The sequence below is a fragment of the Pseudorca crassidens genome, chromosome X, assembly GCF_039906515.1.
Source record: "Pseudorca crassidens isolate mPseCra1 chromosome X, mPseCra1.hap1, whole genome shotgun sequence".
NCBI classification, from domain to species: Eukaryota; Metazoa; Chordata; class Mammalia; order Artiodactyla; family Delphinidae; genus Pseudorca; species Pseudorca crassidens.
In genome coordinates, this window is record NC_090317.1 from 125,406,104 (window position 1) to 125,429,607 (window position 23,504).

The 23,504-nt window shown below is 41.8% G+C and overlaps 1 protein-coding gene across 4 annotated transcripts in view; it reads right to left on the minus strand.

Moving 5' to 3' along the window:
• FRMPD4 (FERM and PDZ domain containing 4) overlaps nt 1-23,257 on the minus strand; it is a 542,135-nt gene extending 518,878 nt beyond the window's left edge. For 2 of the 4 annotated variants that reach the window (XM_067722361.1, XM_067722356.1), the window contains exon 1: nt 21,735-22,035. In XM_067722361.1, the coding sequence (XP_067578462.1) occupies nt 21,735-21,775 (41 nt within the window). In that variant the 5' untranslated portion in view covers nt 21,776-22,035. Of the gene's footprint in view, nt 1-21,734; nt 22,039-22,928 lie in introns of those variants that run through there. The other 2 variants (XM_067722357.1, XM_067722363.1) reach the window with 2 other exon arrangements.
• Nucleotides 23,258-23,504: the final 247 nt, after the last annotated feature.

Below are 23,504 nucleotides of genomic sequence, written 5' to 3' on the forward strand. Positions count from 1 at the left end.
ACCTAAGGGTCCATCCACAGATGAATGGATAAAGAAGATGTGGCACATATATACAATGGAATATTACTCAGCCATAGAAAGAAACGAAATTGAGTTATTTGTAGTGAAGTGGATGGACCTAGAGTCTATCATACAGAGTGAAGTAAGTCAGAAAGAGAAAAACAAATACTGTAGGCTAACACATATATATGGAATTTTTAAAAAAATGGTTCTGAAGAACCTAGGGGCAGGACAGGAATAAAGACACAGACGGAGAGAATGGACTTCAGGACACGGGGAGGGGGAAGGGTAAGCTGGGACGAAGCGAGAGAGTGGCATGGACATATATACACTACCAAATGTAAAATAGACAGCTAGTGGGAAGCAGCCTCATAGCACAGGGAGATCAGCTCGGTGCTTTGTGACCACCTAGAGGGGTGGGATAGGGAGGGTGGGAGGGTGGGAGGGAGATGCAAAGGGAGGGGATATGGGGATATATGTATACGTATAGCTGATTCACTGTATTATACAGCAGAAACTAACACACCAGTGTAAAGCAATTATACTCCAAAAGATATTTAAAAAGAAAAAAAGAAGGTATGTACTAATCGGAACTTTATTACCAAGAAGAGAGGACACTTTGCATCTCCCTGTAACTACCTGTACTATCCTGGTACAGTCAGTTCTGCAATCTCACACTCACACTCACTTTGTAAATGTAAATTTGTGTCAACGGGATTGATACATTAGGGAACTATTTGAATACGGTGCAAATTTCCCATTTGCTGATGCACAATTTCATCAAGGGGAAGGACGATGAATTCAGAAAACTGCATCCAGCTGAACAAAGCCACACAGGATCTACAAAATGTGTGCGAACATACCGCCCCCCCCAAGGTCTACCGCTCCCTCAGTTCATAGGTCCTCACCTGCTGGTGCAACCTCCCCCCTGATTTCAGATCGCCTTCCTCCACCCCTTTGCAGTAACACCCAAGCTGCAACCCTGCCTATGGCCACATCCACAGGCCAACTTCAGGGCTTTTCAAGGGGAAGTGACATAAGTACTGTAGTATTTATGTATTTCCTAACCACTTAACTTGTGTAAAACTGTGCTAGCATTTTTACGAGGTTCTTATCTTTTTTTTTTTTTTTTTTTTTTTTTTTTTTTTTTACTGTGTCACTGACAACGTTTTTTAATACTTTAAGTGCCATACTCTTCACCCATTTTCCCCAAAAGCCTGGCAGGTTCTTATTACACGACTTCGCAATCGTGCTGTAATTTCAAGAACACATGTCGCACTATAGCAGAACTGACTACATCCATCATCCACATCTTCCTCAGCCTGAGAGAGATACGTTACTACCAAATGTCTACAACAGAATATAGAGCACGGAGACACACTGTGGTGGCCCAGGGCAACTGTCGAGGGGAACTGTAGCAGTCCCTAGATCAAGATTTCTGTCACCCCTGGGATGAGGACAAAGTACTGAGAAGACAGGGAGCTCTCAGTTAAGTATGAAGGGGTAAGAACAGTGAGAATGCTCTTGCAATTTCAGAAGTGACTCTGTGGCAGAGACTGGCCAGCTGATCACCAAACCTGTTTCTCCTCTTCATGAGACCCATGACACTACAATTCCCAGTGTCTCACGTGGTTAGATCAGCCTCAGAACGTGTTCTGACCTACAGATGAGAGCAGAGGGGTTACGTGTGCCTTCTTGTCTGCTCCGTCTTCCTTTCAAAATCAGCCTGCTTTATGCACATGAACATGATGTCTTGGAAGCTACATACTGAAGATCACACTGGAGATGACAGATCCACAGATGGAAGGAATTTAGGTCCCTATATCACCACTTGTGTAATAGGGAAGAACAAATCTGACTCCATATTAGATCTGTTTCTTTTACTTTAACCTTTATATTCTGTTGCTTTGAGTTAAGAATGTTGCCTATAGCCTGAAATATACAAAATAGCCCATTCTCAAGGCTCTGACCTTAAAGGGTATAACACTTTTCCATTCCTATGGAGATAAAATGTTGCAGAGCGAAGAATAACATCTGTCTCGGAGATTTACAGCAACATGGTGACCTGACCTACGTGGACAGCTGCAAGAACAAAGGATTCCAGCACCAAGAAGTCTGCCACATCCGACCATGCTGCCCCCCTCAGATGGCCTTTAAAATGCTTTGCTGAAACCCTTCAGGGAGTTGGAGGTTTTGAGGGCATGAGCCACCCGTCTCCTTGCACGGCCCTGCAATAAACCTTTCTCTGCTCCAAACTCCGACGTTTCAGTTTGCTTGGCCTCACTGTGCGTTGCGCGCAGGAACTTGCGTTCGGTAACACTTGGAGACCTTATGAGAGCAAGACATAAAGGACTGTGGTATTAGAGACATCACACAAGTTGGAGTTATTTTGTCACAGTAGCTTTACCTTAACTTATTAAATCCAGATAGGCTGGCCAACCTGTCCTGCTCCAGCTTAAATGTTATAGGGTTAATACAGGAGCACTTAATGCAGAGCAGGGGTGTTTAAGAAGTGTGTGCCTTGGATGGACAACAAAGTCCTACTGCAGAGCACAGGGAACTATATTCAATGTCCTGGGATAAACCATCATGGAAAAGAATATAAAAAAGAATGTATATATATATGTAACTGAGTCACTTTGCTTCACAGCAGAAAGTAACACAACACTGTAAATCAACTATACCTCAATTTAAAAAAATAAATTAAAAAAAAAGAAGTCATGCCTTTTCTACACAACAGCTTCTCTGCTGCTTAGGGGTTAGATAATGGTGAATAAGACCCTCTCTCCTTTCAAGGAATTTACAGTCTAGCAAGAGGAGAGAGAAACATGGGTGACCATAAAAGATAGTTACAGAGGCAGCAATTCTACTCCAAGCAATATACACAACAGAAATCTGTCCATCAGATCATCCTAAGAAGGCACAAGAATGATCAGGACAGCTCTGATCAATGTAAAAACTGGAAATTCCCCAAATTGCCATCAACAGCAGAATGGATACATCAATTGGGGGTCTTCATGTAATGGGATACTCTACAGCAAGGATACAGCAGACGACCTCTGCACACGAATAGCCAGACACATTCATATGATACCGTTTATACTACGTTCAAAGACAGGCCAAATGAACTGGTGGTGATAGAGGTCAGGATAGTGACTAACTTCAGGAAAAGGACCCAAAGAGGGTCACTGGACTTCAAGTCATATCCTAGCTCTTGAACTGGGTGGTTGTTACATGGGTGTACGCAGTTTGTGAAAATTCACTAAGTATACACACTTATGATTTAATTGTACACGACTATTATACTTCAATAAACAGTTAACAAAATCACAAGTGTTACTGATGTCAGGACAGCAGTGTGGAGAACGTACCTCAGAGACTCGAAGATTCAATGTGTCCGCAGAGTGAACTGCACTCATTTAGGCAAGTGAGAAACAAGGATTTTTTTCTGGTGGGATGTTTACAACTATTAGGAACCTCTACGTACTTCCTCATCTTGCAGTCCAGTCCGATAACCTCCGATTCAAACAGCATATCTTTTTTAATTTACTATCTAAGTACACCCTCAAGCCTTAGGCGTCCTCAGGAGTCACATTTACACAGATACTAAAAAGAGTACAAGCAGAATTACAGGGGAAATGGATTTCTCCACTAATGAGAACATCAATGTTTTTTCAATAAATCTCTCCCTATCTACCCTCCGTCCTTTTCTCCCTCCCCCTCCTCATTTTTGCCCTCTCACTCTCTATCTACACATGCGCATACATATGTACATACACATAGGGGAGAATCTACAAGATTCTAATGCAGTCACACCGCTTGACTCACTGAGGCAAGCATTGGCTGTGGGGTTCAACAGGCTCAGGCCACTCCCATTGCAAAAGAAGATTCTTTGCCCATCAGGTCCTGTTGTGGAATCAATGCATGGCCATTTCCAGGGCTCACCATTTCTGTGTTGGTTGATGTGTATTACTTAAAGCCCTGTCAGGACAGAAACCATCTTAGACTAGATGAAGGAAGAACAAAATATTGGCTTGTATAAGTAAACCCACCAAGGTATACTAGCCCCTGGCATGGCCGAATTCAGAGCTCAGATGCCACCAGAGTCCTTTCTCCCAGCCTCTCACTAGATGCTGACTCAGGCTCTTGGCCAGAGGTCCTCTGGGACTGGCACGTATGGCTACAGGGAGCTCTGGGATTACATTCTTAAAGGTTGTCCCCATCGAGGAACAAAGCCCTTCCTTGCCAGCTCAATTCCAAAAACGGTGGGCGAGAGCTCTCATTGGCTCAGCCTGGGTCACAAGGGCTGACAAGCAGCAGCCGTGCCTGGATATTGTGGTTGGCGTGGGGAAAGGGAAGTTCCCAAAGGAAGAGAAGTGACGTTCCAAGAAGAGGGAAGAGTCTCAGGAGGTGGAAAATCACACATCCACAGCCCTAGTATTTTTCAAACATGGACTGCAACTTATTTGGGGGAGGGGGTCATGAAACTAATCAGTGGGCTGCAATCAGCAGAATTTAAAAAGGAAAAAGGGTAAAATAGAACAGAAACAGACTGTATCCAACTCAATATTACTTAGTGAAACTTCTGTTTTAATTATGTGTGTGTGGTATATGTGTGTACTAGGTAACAATGGAAAACAAATTTCTTACAGTCGGTTTTGGATTAAAAAAATCAGAGTAGTTCAATACTCTAGGCAATCATCAAACATCAGATCTGTTTAACGTGTATGCATGTACACCTACCTACTCATGGAAATACTTAGTATATATTCCATACTTACCCCCGTGTCTTCATTTAATGTGATTACGGCTATAGATAATACAAAAGAAGTTTAGCTGAGACATTTTTTTTTTAACATCTTTTTTTTTTTTTTTTTTGCGGTACGCGGGCCTCTCACTGTTGTGGCCTCTCCCGTTGCGGAGCACAGGTTCCGGACGCGCAGGCTCAGCGGCCATGGCTCACGGGCCCAGCCACTCCCCGGCATGTGGGATCTTCCCAGACCGGGGCACGAACCCGTGTGCCCTACATCGGCAGGCGGACTCTCAACCACTGTGCCACCAGGGAAGCCCTAACATCTTTATTGGAGTATAATTGCTTTACAATGGTGTGTTAGTTTATGCTTTATAACAAAGTGAATCAGTTATACATATACATATGTTCCCATATCTCTTCCCTCTTGCATCTCCCTCCCTCCCACCTGAGACACTTTTATTATGAACTATTACACATTATCCAATCAATGAGAAATTAACAATAAGAAATTCACAATTGTAAAATTCTTTTTAATGATACCCAAACAAAAGTGCCTAATAAATTAATTGGTTTTATCATAAACACCAAGAAAAATTACTTTCAATTTACTTAATTGTTTATAATTATCTTTACAAACTTACTTTCAATCACACTATTAATACATTCTTCTTGGAAATAATGTGTTCATTACAGAACAGCATGAAAGAAAAGACCTTTTCAGTTTGTGTAAACTCGAATCCCGTCGTATAAGGAACACAGGGAAGCACACACCCCACTCACGGAAAACTCCGGCCCTGTGAGCTGTTCCTCATGAGGGCAACCACCGTCATCAGCCGATGAGTCAGTGGGTAATTACTAGTTATCCATGTAACCACCCCTTTCTGGAGATCAATTTAGCAAATCCTCTCTGTTCTCCAGAGCTGGCCTAACCAACAGTCATTTCCTCTCCTTCTTTCCTCCCAGAGTCTCAGTTTTGCACAGGCATCAGATGGCTCTGTGCTGGGCTGGGGGTAGTGGGAGCTGAGGTCCTCTCCCACACTAGAAACTGGCTCTTAATTCAGAGAAGCCACTGCTATTTTGAGTGAGACAACTCTTCATTATACAGAACTGTTTTGCTCATGTTAGGATGTTTGGTAGCCCTGGTCCCTTCCTGCTATATGCCCATAGGACCCCTGCCCCTAACACCATAAACAGTTGGAACCCTCATGACCATTGCCCAACAGCTGCCCCCGCCCCGGTTGAGAACCACTGGTCAGAGAACCAGGGGTCAGCAAACGTTCTCCATAAAGGGCCACTTGTTAAATATTTTAAGCTTTGTGGGCCATATGGTTTCTGTTGCAACTACTCAACTCAGTCACTGTAGTACAAACGCAGCCATAAATTATACGTAAATGAATGGGTATGGCTGTGTTCTAATAAAACTTTATTTACATAAACAGGTAGCAGACTGTATTTGGTCCACAGATCATAGTTTGCCAATGTCTGCGAGTCTAAACCAGCCACGGTGATTCCCTTCACCAGGAAGATTTAAGAAAGACATGAGACACCATGATAATTCTGGACAATGCAAGATCAAGGAACTCTGCTATGAGGTTTTGGGGAAAGTTTTCCACATTCTCAAATAAGGGAGGCATGGAAGAAACATATCCTGCTCCCTTCTCACCTCTGGCCTTTTTGTGTGTGAAGATATGATAGCTGGAGCTATTGCAGTCACTTTGCAACCACAGGAGGTACAGTCTATATGCTGAGATGGCACATGAGAAAAACAACAAAACCCAGAGCCCTGGAATCCAGTTAACAAACCCTAAAACGGCCCTACCTCTGAATTTCTTATGTGAGAGAATAAATTGGCCTCCTCTTTAAGCTATGTTAGTTGTGTTTTCTATTGCTTGCTGATGACAGCATCTTAACGAATACACTTTGAATTTGATCATAAAGCAGCAAGGGTCATATATTTCTACTGGAATATGAGTATAGTGTCCACATTGACACTTGTTAGCTACCTCCAAAATTCAAGTGTTTATTCTGGAAACAGTAGCCTTGTTGCTGTTCTCCAAGTGCAACTCTGAATAAAAGAGAAAATACTGGAGAAGAACTACATGTTGATTGCTTCCTCAACTTCTTTTCCCTTCTTTCTCCATGCTCCTAGAACCCTAATTCTGAGCATTAGGATCTCTGGGAAGGTGAGCCAGAAATGAACATCTCATTGCCCTTTGCTAGATGTGGCCATGTGATCCATTCTAGTCAAGGAGACTCTAAGGGAAGATCCTCAGCTTCTGCAAAAGACGTTCCTCCATTATTTAAAAAAAAAAAAAAAAAAGCCACACACGGAAAATGCTCACAGTACCCCAGCCACGCCCTGTTTCCTGACTCTGAAGCCAGTCATATGATGATGTGATGCCTGGAGCTGTGGCAACCACTTTACACCATAAGGTAATAAGCACAAAGCTGGTGAATCACAAAGAAGGACAGAGTTTGAGTCAATGGAGCCCAATCCAGGAACCAACTTCCTCTAGGAATATATTGTTTAAGCCAGAGTTAACCAAGCTTTCCTTTACTTGTAGCTAAAATATCCTAACCAATAAACTCATAATAAGAAAGCATTAAAAGGATGACATTTTTTAACCTTAAAACATAGAAGCTATTTAGGTTATACATGAAGTACTAAATATAGATGTCCCTAAATAAGCTACCCATGGTGTAGTGGAGTTTTGATATCCACCTCCTAGGAAGTAGACATGGTAGGATAACCCTGTAGGGCTGGCCCAGGGGAGCCACATCCTCTTCTGTTTCTTCTTCCTCTAAGCAAGCCTACTTTTCCAGTGTGGTTTCTACACTTCCCTTCAAAGCATCCACCCATCATAGTAAAGCAACCAGTGGACAAAGGGGAAAGAGTTTATCACCCTTTTGCTTTGAATCCTTTACTACGTAGCATGTAGGGGTTATTACATCTTCTTTGTGGGAAAGAAAGCAAGCACGGCAGGAGTATATAAACATTTACAACACAATTCCTATTCAATTTGTTTAAAATCTATTTGGGAAGAGAAAATACTGTTCACAGTAGGAACATTTATACAGAGAATCATCTGTAAGTGCAAAGTGATATTATCTAATTTCTCCTTTATGCAGAATTTCAAAAAAAGCCCGGAAAGATAAAAATATTTATATATCTAAATCTGTATCTACATATTCATTTGTGATTGTCTTTCCATCAAGAGCTACTTTTAATGATATTTGATGACATAGGACAGGAGTCAGCAAACTTTCTATAGAGGGGCACCTGTTTTCAGCTTTGTGAGTCATCTGGTCTCTGTAGCAATGACTCAACTCTCCCACCATATCGAGAAAGCAGCCATAGACAACACATAATGGGTGTGGCTGTGTGCCAATAAAACTTTATTTATGGACACAAATTTGAATTTCATATAATTTTCACGTGTCATGAAATATTATTCTTCTTTTGATTTGGGGAACCATTTAAAAATGTAAAAACCATTTTTGGCTTTATACAAACACAGGCTGCAAGGGTTGGACTTGGCCCATAGGCTGCAGTATGCCAACCCCTGATCCCTGACCTAGGACACAGGAAAAATTTAAAATGACTTCTAGGTCAGCATTAAAACTGAGTTATGCCCAGTATAGTTTTATGCATGTATCTTCTTGTGTTTAGATGATCTTTTAAAAATGTTACCACATATACCTATAATGGCCAGACTCTGATTAAACATATCACTATATTCCAGAGAAATGGAAGTTTATGGAGTTATACATGACCACATCAGTACCAGAGTGACATAAACGAAAGGAGTAAACAGTAGAGAGGCACCAGGCACTTTATTGCCGCCTACGCGTGTTTCATCAACTTAGTTAAATAGCACTCTATTCTTCAGCCTGTCAACATGATCTCAACCGGAAAGCCAAATTATGAACTAATGGCATCATAATCAAATTACAGTCCTAATGGAAACATCCATCAATATATCCCCAGAACATGGTTCTCCAAAAACACCAAGTTGTCCTCTTTGGTGAACAGAAGATAGAGAATACAATTTTTAGGATTGCTGTCAAAATGTAATAAAATTTAAGGTTAAAAAACTTACACTATTCTTTGTTGGGTGGTGGGAGCCAAACGAAAAATATTTTTTCTGTTTATATTCCTATCAGAGAAAGACCTATCTAGATATTAAAAACTGAAGGAATTTTGCGTCAGAGTACTCAATTCTATACAAAAAAAAGCAAGAGATCATTTTTATAATGATATGATTTTTCCAGTTTTATCTTAATTTGCTAACAAAAATTGCTATTAAAATTTTATGTATCTGAAATTTCTGTTACACCTTGTTGATATATATCCTTAATATAGTAAACCATCTCTTATGCTTCATTCATCGTAAACAGAGAAAACTAATTACAGGTCAAAACTGTTTGAGTCAGCAATTTAACTTTTCATCCAGGGCAGATTTTTCAACATTTTGTCACATTTTGGGAGATCATGTTTACCTAATTTTTGTTCTTTTGTCTCAGTAAACTTTCTCCCCCCACCAGCTCCCCCAATCTAATAACACTTTTATTAGTTTCTTATGTATCCTTTCAGTATTTTTTAATGTAAATACAACTGTACTGTTGTGTAATTTTCTATGTTCACTTAATAAATACTTCCTGGAGATGGTTCTATACAACTGCATAGAGTGTTCCCTTGTTCTTTATTTTTTATAGCTGCATAGCGTTTCGCTCTATCTTAATCTATGTTCTTATAGATGCATTTCTTAGAATTTGCTTATTCTATGGTAAAATTATGGAAGTTTAGAAATAAATTAAATTTAGAGGGAATATCACGTAATTTCCCCATTATACAAATGTGAAGAAACAGAGATCTGACTTGCTGGAAATCTACTGAAGTTCCTACCACCATTAATCAAGCCTTCCATCCCCAAATGCCTCAAATTTTCTCATTAGGTTAACTTCTATGACAAATGCTGCTTGTCAACTTTAATACCTTTGAGGAACCAGAATGCCCACAATTTTAGCATGAAATTTAAATATCATTTTAATGGCATCTCAAATTACCTTGTGACTTTTATGAGTTTTGAAATACTCAGTATGCTATTATTATCATAAAAAGTATGCTCAAGAAACCCAAAGACTTCACTGCAAAGATATTCATTACATTATTATCCAAAGCAAAACACTGGAAAGGGTCTAAATTTTAATTAAATAGGAAGTCATTCAGTAAACTGTAGTATATATGGCTGTTTATTTCATATTTATAAAAACATTTTAATGATATAAGAATATAATATTTTTAAAAATTTAAGTATAGAATTGTGTATACAGGATATTAACTATGTAAAATAGATGGAAAGGTTAAAGAAAATAGACAACAGTGATTATATCTGGCTGGTATAATTTCAAATATTTATATATATATATATTTTTCCTTTATATATTCTATATTCTCAAAAACTTTTTACAATAAAGTTATCTTCTATAATCAGAAAAATCATGTTAAAATCCTATTGATATTATTTGGACTCTTGGATTTATGTGGGTACCCTATCTCACTTTTTCGAAATTCAAATTTGTTAATAATATAATCCTAGGGCTCAAAAATCAAAAGAAAATAAAAATATAATGTGTGGATGGGGACATGGGAACCCACCCGTGTCTCCTATCTACCCGGTCCCTCTCACCCATAATCCCCTGTAGCCCTACTTTACAGAGTTAAATACTGTTCTTAGTTTTTTGTGTATCCTTCTGGTCATTCTTATGCAAACACAGTAAATATATACATCAAATTCCCCTGCCTTTTTATACAGCTTTGTACCTTACTATTTTCACGTAACAATAAATATATGAGAGATCTTTGGATGTCACTGCATATAGAGCCAGTCCTGTTCTTTTTCCCCACAGCCATACTGCATTTCATGTTAATTTTTCAGCCAACTTCTCATCATTCAGTATGATATTTGAAAAGAGCAATATAAAACCTAACCCTAGGTCAAATATGTGCACTTCAACAAGACAATGCCTTTCCTTCAGTATAGTGACGATTCCACTTGCTAGTTCTTTATTTCCTTTTCCAAATACACTGTATGCAAGATACCCTGATCACATTTTGTTTTGTTTTTTTTAACTGAAGTATAGTTGATTTACAATGTCCTGTTAGTTTCAGGTGTACAGCACAGTGATTCAGTTATATATATATACGTATATATATATATATATATATATATACATATATATATACGTATATATATATTCTTTTTCAGGTTCTTTTCCCTTATAGCTTATTACAAAACACTGACTATAGTTCCCTGTGCCATACGGTAGGTACAGTAGGTCTTTGTCATGGATTCTTTACTAACACATTTAAGTACCTAAAACTCTCATTATCAAATCTTTAAGTATGTTACAAATATTGTGTACAATTCTTCCCTAGCAGTAGAGAAACAATGTGTATAACTGGACAAGACTAGGATATTCAGGACTAGAAGAAAGGGAAAGAAAACAAATGTGAGACTGTTGAGGATCCAGGCTCAGATGGAGGGCTGGGTCCCAACCTGCAGGGTTAGGCAGTGGTTCACTGCCAAGTGTCCAACAGGCACAATGAATGAGCATTGACATCAGATCCTAAAAATCAGGAGCAGTCCGATCTGCTGAATGAAGTACAGAAGCAGGCATATCTGTGATAATCAATACTTGGCTTCATGAGGAATACAGCATGCTTTCACTCTGATTCATTCATAATTCACCAAATACTTTCTCAATATGTACTCTGAACCAAGAAGTTTAGTAAAAGCCCCCTTTGGGGCTTCCCTGGTGGCGCAGTGCTTGAGAGTCCACCTGCCGATGCAGGGGACGCGGGTTCGTGCCCCGGTCCGGGAAGATCCCACATGCCGCAGAGCGCTTGGGCCCGTGAGCCATGGCCGCTGAGCCTGCGCGTCCGGAGCCTGTGCTCCGCAATGGGAGAGGCCACAACAGTGAGAGGCCCGTGTACCGCAAAAAATAAATAAATAAAAGCCCCCTTTAGGGGGCTTGCCCTCAAAGAGCTCATAAAAGAGATACAGTGGCAAACTGGACTCAACTGTAATATCATATGTACCAGTCAACTACTGCCATGATAATGCTGCATAACAAACCTCCCCAAAACTCAGTGTCATCCAATAATACGTACCTGTTTTCATGATCACAGGTTTTCAGGATGATGCTGTGCCATGAATCTAGCTTCTGGAACCAGCAGGCCAACCCAGGCAGTTCTTCATACAGTAATGTTATAAGCAGAAAAGAAATGCACACTGCCTCTTAAGGCCTTCTACCCAAGCTGATGCTCTGACTCCTGCCTGTGTTCTATTGGCCAAAGTAAGTCACAAGCCCAACAGCAATAGGTCAGGGAAGGACACTCCACCTCTAACAGGAGGAACTGTAATGTCACATAGAAAAGGCTTGGATTCAGGGAAGGTTTAAGAATTGGGAACAAAAGTGCAATCTACCACAGTGAATAAATGCTATGATAAAGTTAGGGCACATGATGCCTAGCAGAGACTCGGTACACAGCTAGACTAAATTTCCTAGACACTCTCACTTTTAGATATGCCCAGGGTTCCAGTTAATGAAGTGTGGGTAGAAAGATGTACTTCAATTCCAGGCATGGTCCTTCAAAACCTCCCATCCAGTCTTCTCCCATTTCTCTCCCCTCATCTGTCAGCTGAACCTTGGTGGGCAGGGCACCCTTGAATCGCATACTGAAGAGGAGAGAGCCTCCATCTTCTGGGAGCTCTGAGTGTGTGCAGCAGAGCTCCCTCAATCCATCAGGAAGCCCTATTAGGGGCTCCAAGTGATCAAGAAATAAACCACTTATTCTCAAATTGAGGGGTTAATCTGCTAAAGCAGTTAGATTATTTTAACTAACAAAAGATGCTAATCAAGCCATTTAACCCAGGATTGGGGAGTTGGAAAGGCTACATGGAACAAGCATAGATTACAAACTTAAAGAAAAGACAAATGGTCGTTTTCTAGGTAAAAAGGGGGCAAGGTAAAGATTGTTCCAGACAAAATGACGAGTATATTTAAAGGCTCAGAGGTGTGACACCATTTAGGACTCCTAAAAAAGTTCAATATAGTTAGAGGTAGGGTGTGTGTGTGTGTGTGTGCACCTGTGTGTTTGGGGGTTGAAAAGGAAGTTAATTAAGGCTAGGGCAAAATGACAACTTTCTAAAAATAAGACACCCAAAGGAAACGGGGGGCCAACCCCAAAAGGGCGGAGATAAAGACTGTGGATTTTCCCCTAGGGGCATTAAGGAGCAAAGAGATAGAGAGGATCAGATCTGCACTTTAGAAAGCTTCTAAATTCACCTCCAAGTCGTATAGTAAGTGCTAACAACAGGTAAAGACCCCAGAGTGGGCGGGCAGGGCTGGCTGGGTGCGGGGTGTCTCCCCAGGCGCAACTCCCTTTCCACCTCCTAGCAAAGCAGGCAGACACCCAGGGTACGGCTCTAGCCACAAAGGGGAACTTGAGTCCTGGGCAGAGAGCTCAAGGAAGAAGAGTAAAATGCTCCTGTCAAAGGCCGAGAGCAAATATTGTAGGTCTTGTAAGCCACGTGGTCTCTGTCATTACCATTCAACTCTGCCAAAAGCAGCCACAGACAACACGGAAGCAAATGAGCATGGCTGTGTTCCAATAAAACCTTATTTACAAAAACTGGCAGGAAATGAGTAAATGAAAATAGAAGTAAACATATCAGGTGGACTAGAGCGTGCCAACCTGTGCCCTAGGCCACAAAGGGAGGCCACAGAGGGAGGCAATGCCCTGAGCCCTGAGCCATAATGCAGGTGGACAAAACTAATCCTAGACTTCACCCTCTGTGTCCCTGAGACTGCCCCTGCCCCTGCCTTGACCCTAAGACTGGTGATGGGACTGTGATTTTCATAAGAGACGAGCACTCTGCACTCCAGTTAGAGGGCTGTTGTAAACTCACCATGGTTAGATGTATGAGCCAATGTAAAACAGTCTAGAGTTGGCCAGATGGCTTCATGCTCTCCACTACAGCAATCTTCCACCAGTTAAATAATCGTGCCAGTTAAATATATAAATATGCTCCTTCCTACATTCGGTGGGTGAATTTTAAGATTAATTTGAAAAACTCTGGACTATTGTGTTCTTTAAGGCTCATCTTTGTGAGATAATTATCATGTCCTTATCTTCAGTTAAGCAAATCTCACACAATCTTTGAAACATGTGAAAACAACCAAAATAAACATTAAAACCCTATAGCAATTTGGAATTGTAGGGAAATTGCTTTTCCTTTGCTTTTCGTTTTCAAACTTGAGATACATTTCTTTCATAAAAATAACAGTATTTTCCTATCATTCAAAAAGGACTTCGTAAAATAAAAACTTACTGACACCTATAAAAACTCATTGTAGCATCATACTAATTTTGCTTGTTGAGCTTATAGCAGTAAAACACAGAGTTCTTAGAAGTCCAAGTTGATGACTTTTAAACCATTAATCATAGAAAACAAAAAAACTGCTTCAAATGTCAAAACAAAAATAGTTGATTCTCTGAGAGCTAGTCTAAGAGTAGGCCATTTATTTTTAACTTGTACACTCCTTTCCACTCCTGAGTTACTGACCCTGATCACTGTTCGGCTCAACAAGTTACGATAATTCATTTGTAATAAGTATTAGAATGGGTTGCACATGACTTTACTTACTTATTACTTAGTATAGAGTATTCATTGTATGCCAAATTCTGTAACCATACTTGAAAATGCATTTCTAAAACAAAAGTGCAGGAGGAAACCCTCTCATCTCTTTGCCAGGAAAAAATGGGAATGTTAACTTTGTTATCTAAAACTAAGGCTTAGGTTTCTTCAAGATACTTTTCACAGCTTAAGTACATAATGACCTAAATTGTTCAGAAGCAAGGTTGCATACTTTTGGTATGCCTTTGCTATAAAGAACTAAAGGCATATAAGTGATCTCATACGATATTTGTCTTTCTCTTTCTGACTTACTTATTAGCTCAGTATGATAATCTCTAGGTCCATCCATGTAGGTGCAAATGGCATTATTTCAGGAGTGGGGGCCGGGGAGGGATGGATTGGGAGTTTGGGACTGGCCAATGCAAAGTATTATATATACAATGGATAAACAACCAAGTCCTACTGTAGAGCACAGGGAACTATATTCAATATCCTGTAATAAACCATAATGGAATAGAAAAAAATTTGAAAATTACAAAAAAAGAACTAAAGGCAGCCTAGCTTTTCATTACAATGCTCTCAATCAAATCATAAGAAAGTCGGGTTAAACTCAACTGCAAATTAATACAGCCTACCTCAAGTCCTCTGTCTACAAGTAAATCCACTTATCTAGTTTTCTTTCCATGTGGAAAAAGATTAATGAAAGTCATGAACAATTAGGAGCGGGTGGCTCAAGTGTACGGTAAGGAAATACCAGGCCTTCTCCTGTGGACTTATCAGCTCTCCGCGCACGTCGGTTGAGGCCATACAAGTACCGTTGCCCATTCTTTTTCCATCCATGTCAAACTAGAAGGTGAAAGGCTTATGGAAGGCAAGTATCACTCTAACAAGTATCTCTCCAGCCCAAAGACAGTGGGTCAACTTAGTGACCAAAGAATAAGCATACAAAGTTGTCCCCAGTGCAACGAATACCACTAGGGCAATTATGTGCACTTCTGACGGTCAGTGTCCCTACAGTTAAGTAAGTAATTTGAGATCAGAAGTTTAATAAAGATAAGGGCTACATTAACGGTGAATGTACACTGGTGAATGCACGTATTTAATACGCTAAATTTAATAAGTGTTGACAAAGTTTCTCTCCTTAAAACAAACTCTAGCCAGGCTCCTCTGAGCTCTCCCTCAACTATGCCTCAACCTTGGCCTTTAAAGACCGGGACAAACAGTAACTTAGTTTCTTACAGCGCAAGGCTACATCCCTACAATGACTCCAATTCCCCTGAAAGTGCCTGTTGGAGAAAATTCAAGGCTGCCAAAGAAGTGACTATTCCAGTCCACACCTGAAGATGGGGCCCCTGTCTCCCAGTCTCTGTGGGACGGCAGGAGTCTAACTTCGGTAACAGCCAGTTAACAAAGCTAGATGGGTTTCACATGGACCAGCCCCCTTCTTGCTTTTTGTAATTTTTCAGTTCCTTGCCTGTACTGAGCCCCAGCGCTCTCCCTCCCTATTCCCTCATTCTTCCTTTAAAATGCCCAGTCGCCTGTGTACAATTGGAAGTCATGTTCACACCAGCCTCTTCTCCCTATTGTAATAGTATATTACAATAGTATATTAGTATATTACTTAGTATATTACTAAGGTAATAATACTCGCCATTTTAGTATCTGGCTTTGCTGATCTTTGACACTGTGTATTTGCTTATGCTTCTGCCCACACACACGTGCTGATAATATAAAGAAGAGAAAATAGGCAAAGGCACTGTTTCACCCAGGAGTCAGCAAACTGTTTCTGTAAAGGGCCAGATAGTAAATATTTCAGGCTTTGCCGGCCATAAGGTCTCTGGAGCACCTATTCAACTTCGCCGTTGTAGGGAATTCCCTGGCGGTCCAGCGTTTAGGACTCGGCGCTTTCACTGCCGTGACCCGGGTTCAATCGCTGGGGGAGCTAAGATCCTGCAGACTGAGCAGCGTGGCCAAAACAAACAAACAAAAAACTGTTGTAGAGCAAATGCAGCCGTAGACAACCAGCAAATTCATGAACACAGATAGTTGTGTTCCAATAAAACTTTATTTATGGACACTGACATTTTAATTCCATATTATTCTTATTTTGGTTTTTTTAAACCATTTAAAAATTTAAAAGAAAATTTAAAACCATTCCTAGTTCACAGGCTATATGAAAACACTCAGCAAGCCAGATCTGGCCCACAGGCCATAGTTTGCCAATCCATGGTTTAAGGTATTAATAATTTTCTTTCCTTGCTATGACTAGCTTTCAAAGTTCAAGATTATTTGATGGTAAGAGTGGTAGATTTAAGGACTGTATTTCTCAACAAACTAAAAAATGCTCCTTATTTTTCTCATTGAGCCAAATATGAAATTAGTGGGTTTAAGTCCATTCCTTAAAGATAAATTTCTAGTTCACCAATAATGGATATTCTCTCATAGTTAAACATCCATGCAAACTCCAAATGGAATAATAAAGTTGAAGTCTGTGTGTGTATGTAATTATTAGAGAAATGCAAATCAAAACAACAATGAGATATCACCTCACACCCGTCAGAATGGCCATCATCAAAAAGTCTACAAACAACAAATGTTGGCAACGATGTGGAGAAAAGGGAACTCTCCTACACTGTTGGTGGGAATGTAAATTGGTGCAGCCACTATGGAAAACACTATGGAGGTTCCGTCAAAAATTAAAAATAGAACTACCATATGATCCAGCAATTCCATTGCTGGATATATATCTGCAAAAAAAACTGATAACACTAACTCAAAAAGATACATGCTCCCCAATGTTCATAGCAGCACTATTTACAATAGCCAAGATATGGAAGCGACCCAAGTGTCTATCAACAGATGAATGGATAGAGAAAGAAGATGTGGTATACATATATGATGGAATATTACTCAGCCATAAAAAAGAATGAAATTCTGCCATTTGCAGCAAAGTTCATGGACCTAGAGAATATTATGCTAAGTCAGACATAGAAAGACAAACACTGTATGATATCATTTATATGTGGAATCTAAAAAATTAAAACGAATGTATAAAGCAAAACAGAAAAAGACCCACAGATATAGAAAACAAACTAGTGGTTACCAGTGGAGAGAGGGAAGGGGCAGCAGGATAGGTATAGGGGATTAAGAGATACAAACTACTATGTATAAAATAGGCAACAAAGATATACTGTATAGCACAGGGAGTTATAGCCATCATCTTGTAATAACTTTTAATGGAGTATAATCTGTAAAAATACTGAAACACGATGCTGTACACCTGAAACTAATATAACATTGTAAATCAACTATACTTCAGTAATAGAGGGAGAAAGTCAGAGAGAGAGAACGAACAGGTGGCAAGTTCATAAGCAGAAAGTGAGAATTTCCAGGTCATGCTTTTAAATTACAAGTAAGTTTCACTTCATCTGACAATCTATATCAAATTCTGATAGCAAGAAGGTAAATTCACTTGCCCCAAAGAGAAAGAGAGTGATGCTTGAAATGGTACATAGCCTGAACTAGACATCTTCCCCAGTACAGCTAACGACTAGACTTTCACAGCTGCAAACTAGCAACCCCCGGGAAAGTAGAGTTAAATATTCCTAAAACAGGAATCTAGTTCTGTTATGAAACTGTTCATCATTTCACCTCAGGACAGCCACGAAAATCAGGAGAACTCAGAAAGGACTCAGACGATGAGCAAGTAGCATTTTTAATAAAATTCAAATCCAGAGTCTTTGGGAGTTTTTCGTTGCTAGCCTCCAGTCACTATTATCAGCAACATTAATGCAATTACTTGGGTAAAAAGGGAGATGGGAAAAATCTGACCTTTGCATTGCTTCTTTAACTTCCCTTTTTCCCTAGGAAATATTTAATTCTGAATAAGGTAAAGGTAAAAAAAAGTTTAGTAGTCTCTAAAAAGGTTTTACATAAAATCTGAGGAAACTATATATATATATGTATATATATATTTTTCTTCCTCAAATGTATACTTGGAATAAAATTAGCACACTGTATTATTTGTCACTGCTATATACCACAAAACCCATACAACTGTTAAGACAATGTAAAATAAAGCAGCCCCCAAATTTACCTAATACTGCGAGAAATAATCTTCACATTAATAATTCGGACCAAATCATTATCTCAAAGTGTGGCATTTTGCTTAAAGAAATCTTCATTTTTTCAATCCGTGAACGCACTGCTCAGTTTAATAGCACCCCTATGAGTTTGGGGTCTCAAATTTCTTCCCTCAGGCAAAGGGGGCATAATCATATGTTTTTCTACTGAACTGCATTCTTCTATAAACATTTCAAAGAGTGCATCTGCTTTACAGATGAAACAGTCGATACAAAGAACAGTAACAATAAAAATATATGCCTATTTTGTAAGGCTCTCATCTACAAGGATGGAAAATGATATATAACTGTTACCAAGGAAACAGTGAAGTAAAATTGCATGTATCAAGCAGTTTAATAACCAGAAAATTAAAAGAACAAGGAAAAAATCATCTCCAGATAGAACCATGACACATTGTGCCACCCACAATGGATGCGATCAAGGGTCACAACTCAAAAGATGATGTAAAGGGTCCCAACCTGCCAGCTATTCCAATGCTTGGCAGGCTTTTTTTTTTCTTTTCTTTTTTTAAATGATGGTTATAAGATGTAACTGGATTCTTGAGGGGCAATTTGAATTCCGACTTTTCACATAATTAAAAGAGCATAGATTCTGGTAACAAGTGGTTAAATGCAGGTCCTTTGAAAGTCAAAACATGCTGTTTATTTATTCCAGTGTGGATTAATTTTCTCTTGGAATTCTCTGTAATTACCACTTTCTTTACTCACCGGTGGGACAGTTAGCAAATATCAGACAGCAAATGCTTTCTGAATTAACATTTAGAAACTCGAGTTCAACTCGCTTAGGAGCCAAAGGCAAGGCTAAGGCCTGGGATAACCCTGTGCGTTCACCTCTAAACCAGGAGAATTTTAAGCACTCAAGTAACCACGCTGATCAAAGCTAAATCCTTTACGAAGATTATCCATTCTGAAATCAGGAAAATCCTGCAGTGTTAGCACTTTTATACTTCACCTTTGAGAAAAGAACTTGATTTCTGTAACGGTGTTTAAAACACACACACAAGACTTTATTCCTTCAAGAGCAGAAACAAGCAGCTGCAAACATGTGTTTCTGCATGCTGATGACCCTCCAAAGGTGTTTCTATCTCAGCTTGGGGACAATCGTTGAGCTCACACTGAGAAACAAGAAGAATTCTTAAGGAAGGGAGATTTCTTAATCGGCACATAAGCTCAGAACATGTGCAGCTTCTCTCTTTAGAATAAACACTCTATTTGGATCACATTAAGGATAGAAAGTGAAATTCACACTCATTTACTAAATTTTAACCTCTCTTTAAAATAAGATACTAATCCCTCACAGCCTGGCTTGGGTTTGCAACAACTCAGATTTGTGAATATCACGAGGGCATCCTAGAATTGTAAAAGAGCATAAAACATCTTTTCACTGATACACAGCACTGTCTTCTCCCAAGCTCCAAAGTTTAAGGACGAAATCTAGGCTCTAGATGTTTTGTTAATCTTAACGTTTTTAGCATTTGAGGCAACCGACATCTATCTTGGTTACTTTGAACTATACTATATTGGTTGAACCTCTCTTTCCCTTGGGCAAGCTCTCTGTCCGTCCGCAACTGCTAAACTATTGCTCACAGCCGTTTCCCATCCACGGTTCATGATTTGACAGCTGTTTATAATCCAGCCATAGGCAGCAGTGTGCAGGAAGTTAATAGAAAAGAGGTGTGAAGCCACGGCCCTCAATGATATAGATGTGAAATCAAACAATTTGCCACACTACAGTCATCCACCGCCCAACTTACTAGTCTTCTGATATGCAGGGCAATACCTCTTGGTGGGTGGACATACTTACCCATCAACTGTATACCTCAAGACTTACCCATCAACTGTATACCTTCCAAGACTAAGTTACACTGCGGCCCTCTCCCTGGGAAATCTGCTTGTAACGTTAAGACACACCCATGTGAGTAGAGAAGAAAGGTGGAGATGGGCAAGAAGAACAAATAAAGACCTGTGGATGTTGGAGACAGGCCCATCTGAATGGCAACATCCAAAATGAATGTTTCTGAAATGGCCCAAACGTAATTTAGCAAAGTCAACATACATTTCTGACTTGGGCTATCTGACACTACTCACTCTTGCCTCATGCAATCAACACGTCCCACCCTAACACTAATTATTCTCTCACGACTGCAAGCAAGTCTAAAGTGTGCCCTGAAGACCTCTGCGGTCTCCCTCCTAAGGTCGGTCTCCCTCCTAAGGTCGAGGTAGTAGCTGCTGTCAAGAGCTCAGGGGGAAGAAAGCCAGTGCTTCCAGGGACTTGGGCAGAGAAGATGGGGCATGTCTTCTAAGACTTCTCACACCTGGCTCTTGCCACTGAATGCCACGCTACAAGAAGCATGGACCTACTTCCTGGGGTTGCTTAAGTCTTTGGAAGCTAAGCAGGACAGGAGACCTAGGAGGAATGCTCTGACCAGGTAAAACCTAGGCACCCAAAGAGTGGAAATGTTCCTCCTTTATCAGCACTGCCCGACAAATCTGCCTGAATTGATGATTTTTCTTCCGTTTCAACAACATGGCCACTTGGAAGCAAATGTCGAAATCTCTCCAGGCTTAGAACTACATAGTCACCCAAAGAAAGGCTAAAGGTCTTTCTCTTCTGTCTCCATGACTTCAGCATCTAGGTCACTGCTGGGAACACCTGACAGGTTACCTGGGTCAACCTCCAAGCTGACTTTTTGGGGGTGTGGAGGCCCGATTTAGGGGTGGGGGCAGGGGGTCGCTTTTGGTCACTGCCGCTTGGAAAGCAGGAACCCAAGCTCTAAGCACTTCGGGCTTTTCCTAGCAGGAGCGATTACAACCATCTTCTCTTAGCCCTGAATTATACATGTGACCCCAAGCGCCACTGGGGCTTTTCCTAAGGGAAAACAAACTCGTGAATACTGCTCTGTGCGTGAGGGCGTGTGTATCTGTGTGTGTGGTCTACAGCCGTGGCTACACAAGCCCCACCAGCCAGTGAGAGAGAAGTTGAACGCGGCAGCCCCTGGCCACCTCGCTTCAGTCCTAGCTTAAGCCCAGCTGCTCTCTCCGTCTTTGGCTTCTCCCCGAGGCTCCCGAAAAATAAAGCACCAAGTTGCCCGCGGCGGGGGCCCCTGGGTGCACGTGAACCGGCGCGGCCCCTACCTCGAGAGCTTTGCAATCTTCACAAAGCTGAAGACATCCATGCAGGCAGCCGGGGACCCCGAGCGCGGCGGCTCCGTCGCCCCTTGTCACGCCAGCAGCAGCGGCAGCCTCGGCAACCGCATGGCCGGCCGGGACCTCAGCGCGCCCCGGGGCTCGAGTGGCGGCGACAGCGGGTGGCGGCGGCGGCCCCGGAGACACCGCACCTGGAGGCGGCGGCTGCTACCCCCCTCCGGCCGCGGGCTGCGTGTGCATCCCCGGACAGGACCATTGATGGGCGCCGGTGTCGGGAAAACTCAGTGGAGAGGGGGCCGGGCCGGGGGCGAGGGGCGGGGGCGGGGAGCGCGGCCGGGGACGGCCGGGCGCCCGGGGCAGGCGAGGCCCGGACGCTGGGCGCTGCTTCTGCTCCCCGCGTGCCGAAGAGCGCAGACTGAGCCGAGAGGCGGCGGGCGAGCCCGGCACACGCGCGCGCACCCCTCCCGGCACTGCAGCTGCCTCCCTGCCTCCTTCCCCGAGCCGAGTCCCTTCTCCTCTCCCCACCCCCAACCCGCGGGGGCGGGGGGGGGGCTCTCCTGTCACCCGCTGCGTGTGCCTCCGGATCCGAAAGATCTGATCTAACCGTCTCGGACACACCGGGGCCGTGAACGCTGCCCCCTCCCTCCCCAAACCTAGCGAGAGCCGGGCCACCGCAGATTGCCCAATGCCTCGGCGTGTTCCATAAACAAAACTAGCGATCGGGAAGGAGCGGGGATGGTCGAGGCTGGATCTTTATTGAAGGGGAAGGGGAGGAGGACGCCCAGCGCGGCGGGCTGGATTTGGAGAGCGCACAGTTCCCACTGCTTCCCCCGAACCTCTGGAGCGAGACGTGACAGCTGGGCTGGCTGGGAAGGTGTGTCTTTGGACAGCAGCACCAGGAGGGAGTCGGAGAAATAAGAAAATAAGAACCGGAGGCATTGGGGGGGGGGGAGGGCATAACACACAGCTGCTTCTCACTAGACGGGCATGAGGGTCCCAGGAGCCAGCAGCGTGGAGACTAATAGGAATGGGTTCCGAATCTAAAGGAAGAGGAAGAGACGAGAACGGGGGTCTGGCAGGCAGAGCAGCCGCTTTCTCAAATTCAGCGGTGGGTGAAGATGGAAAAAACCTTACTCAAAAGACAAAAACCAAAAACCAAAACACAAAAATATAAACACATACCTTAGGCAGAGTAAACTCCAAGTTGCAGCCATTTAGAACTCCTAGCCTTCTCTTTTACGTAATCTGGGATAATCGCCCCTCTTCATTAACTCAGTTTTATCTCCCGGGAGGTTCTGGCTTCCTCGGGCCCCTTTTTCTTGTCTTTCTCTTGGAGACTCAAGGCCTCTTCTCCAAAATCCTTTAAAATTTCTTCCCAGACTATATGAAGGTCAGATGTCTGCACAAAGTGTGTTCTCCCACCCAGAGGCGTTCACCTGATGGGAGGGCCACCGCAAAGAAAAGATGCCACCCCCGAAATGTTGGAGGATCTGGCCAGCCCGCTTCTAGCTCTCCAAGGGGATTAGAGAAAACAAAATAGGTTTAAAGTTCCCAGACTTCTGCTCCTATCCTGGTCTGTCGCTGTATTTAAAGTCTTCAGTATTCAAGCCTAGCACTTCCAGTTTTTTTTTTTTAAAGGCATTTCTTTCAAAAATTAAACATAAAATCAGTAGCAATCTGAAAAATCTAAATGACTTGAAACTCAGGCACAAAATTCCATTATTTTAAAAATAAATAGAATCAATTTTCCTTTAGCTT